General features: G+C 36.9%; 1 protein-coding gene across 5 annotated transcripts; it reads right to left on the bottom strand.

Moving 5' to 3' along the window:
• Positions 1-500: 500 nt before the first annotated feature.
• LOC128030907 (casein kinase II subunit alpha) lies at positions 501-9,151 on the bottom strand. Of its 5 annotated transcripts, none has more exons than XM_052618988.1 (16): positions 8,857-9,010; positions 7,666-7,755; positions 7,473-7,551; positions 7,071-7,199; positions 6,730-6,841; positions 6,537-6,638; positions 6,314-6,364; positions 6,175-6,234; positions 5,850-5,933; positions 4,913-5,023; positions 3,808-3,909; positions 3,515-3,615; positions 3,209-3,357; positions 2,433-2,522; positions 2,134-2,166; positions 501-1,666 (listed from the first exon to the last, which is right to left on the bottom strand). In XM_052618988.1, exons 4-15 carry the CDS (start codon positions 7,169-7,171, stop codon positions 2,141-2,143), a joined length of 1,089 nt encoding a protein of 362 aa, XP_052474948.1. In that variant the 5' UTR covers positions 7,172-7,199; positions 7,473-7,551; positions 7,666-7,755; positions 8,857-9,010; the 3' UTR covers positions 501-1,666; positions 2,134-2,140. The 5 variants fall into 5 exon arrangements, with proteins under 5 accessions (XP_052474948.1, XP_052474946.1, XP_052474949.1 ...); XM_052618987.1 differs by lacking the exon at positions 501-1,666 and adding an exon at positions 1,807-1,967; XM_052618986.1 differs by lacking the exon at positions 2,134-2,166 and having other exon boundaries at positions 501-1,967; positions 8,857-9,151.
• Positions 9,152-9,401: the final 250 nt, after the last annotated feature.

The raw sequence follows: 9,401 nt of genomic DNA, 5'->3' as shown, positions 1-9,401 counted from the left end.
TCGTAAACCATTGCTAACAATACATTTAAATCACGAAATGAACAGGTCAAACACTACTTCTCTAATTAGTTTTATTTTTTGCTATTATTTTTAGAATATATTTGTCTTTTTTCGTGTGACAGTATTGGATAATGCCAACACACGCAGTAACTTTTTTTGTTTTAGAATAAATTTAAATCTGGTTTCAATCAGTGGTGTATTGGTGAAAACTCACCTCAGTGGAAGAGAACAGCGAAGCTTTAAACGAAAAATTAAACCTAGTTTTCAACAACAGCCAACAATTGGTTTCCTTTTTGTATTTTTATTTTTTTTATTGAATTCGGTATAAATGTGAGTGAGGTAGCCTCTGTTTTTCCCACCTGACTTTAAACATACCATTCACTGTATTAGAGAGGCTGCATTAAACATACAGCTGAATAAACAAGTGACATGGTCTTTTTTCCTAAAACAATATATTTTCTCTTTTAAATGATTTATAAAACACACACACAAAAAAAAAATCTCTGTAAAAGTATCTATTGCAAACTTTAAATGAATTTACAGTACAGTAATATATTTAGATTTGAACTCGTCACACTGAACACAGGCAGAGGACAAACATAGTTCAGCCTCCGCTACAGAACTAGACTTCAACATCTTTCACTAATAGACAAGACCAAAAGAAAGAATTTAAGAAACACTTTAACAATTAAGGTATTAAAGAAGTTTGTCTAGACAAAATGCTTTGGGAGTGACACAAACCTTCCACATTATATTCTAGTTTTTTTCTTAAATCAGCCAACCAAAGGCGAACCACAGTAAAACACAACATGCAATGCTAAATTGATATTTCACCTGTTTAATTGATTTAATCGAGGGGTAGAAAGAAATGTGTATTTCACTGAACAGTCGCCTCTCAGAAGAAAATTACAAAAACTCTTCATAGTGTCAAACAAATGTCTGAAACTTTTCAAAAACAAAAAAGAATTCCACTCACGCGTACACACTCACACAAACTGAAGGTAACACAAACATTGGCATATTATTGTGTTACTCAATAATTGGTACAAGTCCTTGAACAGCCACTAGGTGAGGCTTCAAGATCCAGGAGCAAATCCAATCAACCTGCAATATACACAGAACCAGCACAGCTGAAACAAGAGCTTCCATTATTGGTACAAGAATGTTTTGTTACACAATAATTGAACAAATCAGAAATAAATCTGGCCTTCAGTCCAAATGTAGTTGAAACATGCCGTAACGAGAAGAATCATGACTCGGACATCAAATCTGTTTTGTCTTGTCCCCATCATATTCTTCCAAACCAAGGAACAAATCACTCCTTCTCTGCATTTATACTAGAAGTTCAATATGACACTAGGTTTTGTGAACTTTGTGATCAAGACTTGTAAAAACTGGGACTAAAATACCAAATACAAAAAAAAAAATATATTCCCTGCCTCCCAAAAAACAATTAAAAAGTCAGTCAGTGTAATGGTTTGAGCACGAGAACACTACAGGGACATATAAAAAATAATTTTATTATCCTTCTGCAGGTGGACATTAAAGTGTTTCTAAACAAGTCAAGGCAAGTGGAAGTTCACAACCATTTGCTTTTCTAACTCACACAGACAGGTGCAAAACCATTATGGGTTCTTTCTGAGTTCACAGTCCCCCTAAACAACAACTGAGGAGAAAAACAAAAGTTTGGGTTATTTGCAACATAAAAATAACCACACATGAATTCAGTGCACCCCCACCCCTTCACCGCTGATTCACAATTCCAAGCAGGCCCGTAGAAGAGAGAGACGGATAGATGGATGTGAGAAAGAGGGGTGCGGGTGGGGGGCGGTTGGGCGGGGTTCAGGGCTGGGCTCCAGCGGCAGTGGGCACTTGTGTGGCCATTGTGTTTTGGCCAGGAATGACGGGCGAGCCGGCGCTGATGGTGGCCATATTGGACTGTGTGCTCGGAGTCATAGAGGCGATGCCTGCAGTGTGAAAGCCACCAACACATTTAGCCTAGTGTATGCTGAAGCCTGAATATCTCTCTTAGTAACATTCTGGGAAAATACTTTTGAACTGTAGGATATAATAAAAAAAAAAAAAAAAAAAAAAAAAAGTTTCACCCAATAATGAACATTGTCATTTACTCACCCTCGTATCATTTCAATCTTGTAAGACTTTCTTCTGTGGAACATGAAATATGATATTTAGAAAATCGCTTCTGTCCATACAATAGAAGCTAGTGGGGTCCGGTATTGTTCTGGACTCCAGTGACTTGCACTGTATGGAGGGGTGGAATATGAAACAATCTTCAAAATGTCAACTTTTGCATTCTGCAGAATAAGTCATACAGGTTTGAAGTGACACGAGGTTGGGCGCACGACAATGTTCATCTCAGCCAAAATATCCCAAACAGAGGTGAAGCGCTGGAGAGTAAGGTAAACCATTACCTGCCATCAAGCTAGAAGAGCTGACCGGTGTGGAACTAGCAGTCATTCCTGAAGCTGGCGCGCCTCTGCCCTGGTCTTTAATTATAGGATCTATAAACAAAGACACATATATTCCAAATGGCTTTTTTTGCACACTCTTTAGACAGTTTTATCTCCTCACCTAAATATTAGCTCAGTGTATTTGTTTTTACAATGGTATAACTGTATTGTGCAATAGCTTAATTACAGCACAAGAAAGTTTTAAACATATTTAAGTATTATTTATGTGAATACTCACCAATACGGACATTTTGCCATCTTTCTGTGTTCAGAAATCTAAAATCTATGCATGTTATGGAGGAAGGCACAGTGCATCTAAGGCATGAGTCCTCAATTGTCCTGCAGTAAGTGTGCGGTGTATGTGTTTGAGGAATGTGCACGGTAGAAATTCAACTGAAAATGTATTAAATCTGGTTGTTTTAACCAAGATTATGCTGCAAGATTCATTTTTCAACTACATTTAAGTTCCTCATTCCTGCAATTTTGCAAATTCACAGTTTATTCCCATTAAATCCCAAGCTTATTCCTGATCAAATAGCTTTAAAAAAAATGCTAGTGTTATCAAATGATCATAGACCTAACAGGGTTCAATGATTCACTACACCCAGTGTACTGGGAGTGTTTGGACATCTATAATAAACTCAACTGTATATAAAAAGAACAAGCAAGCAAGAATGCACGTTCAATTAGAGACTGGAGTCACAAGTTTTCAAGAGTGCTAAACTCGGGGAACTCACAGAAGTAAGGGTGGTCCATGGCCTCGCGGGCCGTCAGTCGGGCCTGGTGATCATAACGTAGCAGCTTGTCCAGAAAATCCAGAGCTTCAGTACTGACCAGGTGCTGATTCTCACTGTGTACAAACCGCTCCCATCTCTTCCGGGAGTGTCTGGGTGAACAAGAGAAAGAGACATGTTCAGAAAGGTACTAACATGACTTCACACACAGATATAGAACTTCAGTACAATAACTGAATATTAAATAACTATGGATATCAAAACAGAATACTTATTTTAATCAACTTCAACAGTGTATTAAAGTCATACCTGCCCAAAATGTCATTAAAGCGTGGATCCAGCTCAATGTTATATTTGTCAATGTAATCATACAGGTCCTCGGTACCCAGAACCTTTGCAATTCTAACCAACTAGAAAGAAAAACAAATCAAAATCAATAAATTCAACAGACAAACACCCAGCGTAATAAAAGCAACCAACAAATATTTTTTTCTACACAGCAAGTTTATGAATTCATCAGATGATTGACTGAACATCCCAGCTATTTGTTGTGAACAAATAAGGTTGTTCATGCTAATATAAAATAATAATAAATGGTTTACCTGGTCATAGTTGTCATGTCCATGGAAGAAAGGTTCCTTCCTGAAGATCATGCTGGCCAGCATGCACCCAAGACTCCACATATCCAGACTGTAGTCATACATCTAGATAAAGACCAAAATATTTTTTGGACAACTCAAAAAAATCAGCTGAAATTCATTAAATGTGAATAGCAACTAGGATTGGGTGTCGTTTTAATTTTATAGATTCCGATTCTTAATTTCTAGTTTCGATTCCAATTAAAAATTAGACCTTTAGATGTCAAACATATTTATTCTGTGTCTTTTTACAAGGCATTGCAGCTGAATAACATGAGCACAAATCAGCAGCCTTCAGAACACAAGGCCTACAAGAGTAACTTTTGCCAATGGTTTTAATAAATACCGCAGCAAAAATAACTAGGTTTATATACATTTCAAACATGAAATTGTTAAAAACAAGTAAACAGTCAGTAATAAAACAGGAACAAACAAATCAATTAGCAATAACATAAATACAACAGAACACATTTCAGGTACAGAAATTTTAATCAAAAGTTTAAAAACTATATTGTTTACTTTTCACAAAGAAAATATAGATTAATCCTCATTAAAGGTATTCCATCAAGATCAGTGAATGATTTTCTCTTGTTCTTTGTTTAATATTAATGACAGGCAGCCCGTGTTTATCAGGCTGCTGTCTCTTTAACACCAAATGCCTGCAGATCTAATCATAATGTTACACATGTGCTTTCTCTCACCTTTGATGTTCACTTAAGATAATAAATGGCTATGTTTACGAAGATATACTGATGTTATTTTGTGCATACTAGTCGCAAGATTCTGGCCCGGAACTACCGTTTCAGCAGAGGAAATGCATGGAACGATTCAAGAACAGACATAGGCCGGGAATGTGGTTCTCTGTGCTTGCGCTTCAGATGTGTGCATGACATGCATAACTGTGCAAGTTCTTTTCCTTTTCATTACTAAATGGTTTAAAAATCACATTAAAATGTGAACACAGGAATCATTAAGCGGAATCAACATGCATGTGTCTTATTTCAATACCCAACCCTAATATCAACCAAAAAAAAAAAATATTAATTGTAAATTAATTTGGGACACTAACCTGATAGTCCACGAGGAGTTCAGGGCCTTTAAAATATCGGGAAGCCACACGTACATTGTACTCCTGGTTTGGGTGGTAAAACTCAGCCAAGCCCCAATCAATCAAACGAAGCTTTAAAATGAAAAGAAACATTCAGCAAAACCAAGAACTGGCCTCAATCTATATAGACTACTTGTAAAAGTTTGGGGTCAATGAGGTAATACTTATATTCAGTAAGGGGCCGTTCACATATTGCGCCTAAAAATGCGTGGAAAACGCTAGGCGCGCCGCTTTTTCCTTTTTTCCAAGGCTCTCGGGCAGAAGCGCTCCTGAGGCGTCTGCCTTTGCTAAGCAACCATGACGTGCTCTCTCCATGAAGTCACGGAAATTTCAGCAAAGGATAAATGGATTTGCAGCACTAAAAATCGCTTGCAGCAGCTCTGTTACTAAATTTATTTCAAAATGGCAATCCATATACAGTTATGATCAGCTGTTCCTTCATCTTTGCGGAGTTTTCAACGTTGTTACGGAAAATGATGAAGCTGATTGGTTAGTTCTTGTCACATGACCTGCGGTGCGCTTGCGGCATTCTGAAAAGTTGAGATGTTTTTAACTCAATGCGGTGCAGACCATGTCGCTTCCATTATGAGCGCGCATACCGCGCGCATACATTGGAAATAACAAACTTGCGCGCACAAAAGACGCGATATGTGAACGGCCCCTAATAATGCATTAAATTATCACTCATCATTTTTTTTTTTTTTTTACCTTTAAAAAAATCCTGAAAATGTATTGTGGATCCCTCAAAGAAAATTATAATAAACAGCACAACTGTTTTCCACATTGATAAAGAAAAACAACTTGAGCATCAAATCCACAATTTAGATTGATTTTGAAGGATCACACGACACTGAAGATTTCACAGGAATGTTGGGTAAACTCTTAACTTGGCTAATACCTTTCTGTGCTCATGGTCAATCATGACATTGTGTGGCTTTACGTCTCTGTGCATTATTCCCATACTGTGGCAGTAGTCGAGAGCCTGGGGGTAGAAAAGCGGAGATAAGAATTAGATCCGACATCAATTTGAGCAGAGCACTTGGGCACTGCTTAAACTTCCAAACTAAAACTATAGGCAGAACTTAAAACCGTTTCGCCACTGCAAAATACACAGATATTGGATGGCTTTGTTTTGATTTATATCGCTTTCTTTAAACACTAGATATAACAATAGTAGGGCCAGTATGTGCCTTTGTTCAGGAAGACCTGAGTATTCATCTCACCTTAAGAATTTCATACATGTAGAAGCGGATGTCAAAGTCTGATAAAGTTTGATACAATTGCTATGAAGAAAAAGATACACTTTAGTATAAAATCTAATTGAACAAATTCTCTGGGGCGACAAACAAGAACATCTCTTACCTTGAAGTCTGTGTTGTTAACATGCTCAAAAACCAGCGCTGGGGTTCGGGACTGGGCATTGAAAACAAAGCAGAATGGGTTTTAAACCCGAGGGCACAAAACAAACTCCCACATATATATATATATATATTTTGCTAATCCACCAAGTTTCCAAGAAAATAAAAAAGTCATTATTAAAAAAAGCAAAAAAGACTCTAACACCCCAATATTTTAATAAACATACCACAGGATCTTTTATGATGTCTAAAAGTGTTATGATGTTGGGGCCTCCTCTCAAGTTCTCCAGAATTTTTATTTCTCGTTTAATTTTCTTCTTTTTCACTGGCTAAAAATACAAGAAAAAAAAGAAAAAAAAAAACTGACATATCTCCAATCAAATCTTCTATACAAGTGTGAACAAAAACATCAAATTATACCTTGAGTATTTTGACGACTACTTTCTCATTGTTAGTGATGTTTATGGCTTCAAACACTTCACTGTATTTTCCACGGCCAAGCTTTCGCACTAATTGATAGTCATCCTGATTTCTGCAGAATACAAACATACAATACAAACAATGTGAGATTTAGACACTGAATGTGACAAACATAGAATGCATGCATGCCACAATAAGAAGCAGCACATCTGATCCAAGGACCGAAGTAGAAAAACAAAGAAACTATCCACAGGGATAAAGTTGCATAATTATACCTAGGTCAAAATTGGCTATTTATAGTGCATGTAATTTATAAGTACTAAAAACTCAAGAGAACGCACCCCCAGTCCACCACATGGGATTCATAGTCCCAGTACTCTCTGGGTCGCTGTGTGTTTACATCAGGGTAAACTCGAGAGCGACTTGGGACAGGGCCAGACATATTCTACACACAGTATTCCCTGAAACACCTGGAAAGACAACAAAATATAATACTGAGAAATTGCAGGCCGTCAAAAATATATTTTACAAATACTGAAAAGCAAGGTAGGGCTGGGTGATATGGCCAAAAAAATCATATCTCTATTTTTTTTTACTGGATTGCGATATACGGTATACATCTCTGTATTTTCTACAATATTCTATGTGGATTAGAACATTTGTTTATTTTCCCTACGTTAATTTCATAAAGCATTAAAAATGTACAGGCTGCTGCAAAGCTTCAAAAGTACGTTGGTCATTACCTTGGAGAGTTCCTCCAAGCAGCAAACAACAGGTGGAGCTGATGAAGGCAGATGTGATGACTTTATGGTGGAGCATAGGCTACAAAAGAAATAAATAAGCCTGCTAAGAAAGCTGATAATCAAGTCGATTCAAAGTCAACCAACTTAATTAGAAATGTAGTATATTTCCAGATCCACCACAAAAACAACCCACCTGATTGTAATATGAATGAAAGAGGACATCCAGGAGCTTACTCGGGAGACACAGCAATCCTATAAGTCCTTCATTGTGGCCCTCCAGATGCTGGAAAACATTAGAATGTTGTAAACTTTGCAGACATTGCTGTGCAACATCAGCTTGGGTATCTACGTACTGATTTATGGACCAACGTCCATTAACAACCAGCCAGGTAACTGTACTGCCATACAGCCATCAGACTAACAAACTACTGTTTGACACGTACGTGTGATCTTCCTGAATGAATTACTAATTATTAAAATTACACAAATAGTCTAGTTAAAGCAGTGCCGGGAGCGCAAACATATGGAATACATAAAAACATGACTAGGGATGATATTTAAGCGCTGACACTTCCACTGTAACGAGGAAAAATAGTAAATGTCCACTTAAATCAAGATTACGTTTTGAAATAACGTTAGAGGCCTGATGACACAGCCAAAGAAACCGGTCAAGCTCACTAGACAGCTTTTCTACATTCTCAACTTTATCTACATATAATCCACATAATTAACTAATTACAAACAGGTCATATAAACAATATAACTACGGGATTTCTGAAAATCTTATTATTGGCTTCTAAAACAGCTGTTAGCCAGCTAACCGCTAACTAGCATAGCGTTTGCCACGCCTAAGTCATTTCTACTCTAAATTTAAACTCTAAATTGTTTATTACATCTTTAAAAAGATTATAAAAGCAAAATTTACTCAATACATGAACACGGAGTCAAATATATCAATGTTCTATCGCAGAAACCCTGTTAGCTGAACGTGGCGCGATACACTATAGCAAAGCTAGCGCCGCTAGCTACATTCGCACAAAAGATTAAACAAATCTACATAAAATAAAAAATCCAGATTCATAAGAATGATAAAACACACGAAGTAGATATTTGTGTTTAATCGATCTGGAATCAAATAGTCCGTTTATGTATGTTTTTATTAAGAATACGCGACGGGTTTAACATAAGTGGAGACCAAGGAACAGTTAGCACTCTCACACACTGGGTTAGCTGTGTGGCCAGCAAAGAGCACGATGTGTATTCACTAAAGCATGTACAAGTAGCATAGTGCCTTAGGTGTGTGTCCTTTTCTGAAAAAAATATTAAAAAGTCAGTTCGTGTAGGAATACAAATATCAGTAGGTCGTAATCGCACACAGCATTACCTCTCAGTGTCTCCTGGTAGACAATATGGCGGATGCTCCACTGGAAGAGGCTGCGCGTATTAGGGCTGTGAGTCTTTGGGTACACAGCGAATTGATTCGATTCACGATTCCTAAGTTTTCGATTCGATTCAAGAACGATTTTTGCAACGATTCAATTTGATTCAACACTTTAAGTGCATTCAGAGGATTTTTTCAAATTCTTCCCCTAAATTATTTAGATTCTTAGTCAGAGGGCAAATAATTAACACAGCAGCCTTTATGGTTACATAACCGGTTAGAGAGAGAGAGAGAGAGAGAGAGAGAGAGAGAGAGAGAGAGAGAGAGACTTTTGTCTACAAGCGAGATCACGTCTCAAAACAGAGCTTTATAGGAAAGTGTACTTGAAACAATGTGATATAATTAGATTTAATTAAAATCTAAACTGATTCAAGGATAACTGTATACATCCATTATACTTCGAAATAATGTTTTGATAGATTTTGTGATTAAATGTTAAAACAGAAATAATACTATTTTTTTTTTGTTTTCATGCTTGTGAGCCATAC

This window comes from Carassius gibelio, chromosome A16 (assembly GCF_023724105.1).
Source record: "Carassius gibelio isolate Cgi1373 ecotype wild population from Czech Republic chromosome A16, carGib1.2-hapl.c, whole genome shotgun sequence".
Taxonomy (NCBI): Eukaryota; Metazoa; Chordata; class Actinopteri; order Cypriniformes; family Cyprinidae; genus Carassius; species Carassius gibelio.
Note: the sequence above shows the minus strand (reverse complement) of the source record. Positions and strands in the feature narration are given on the sequence as shown.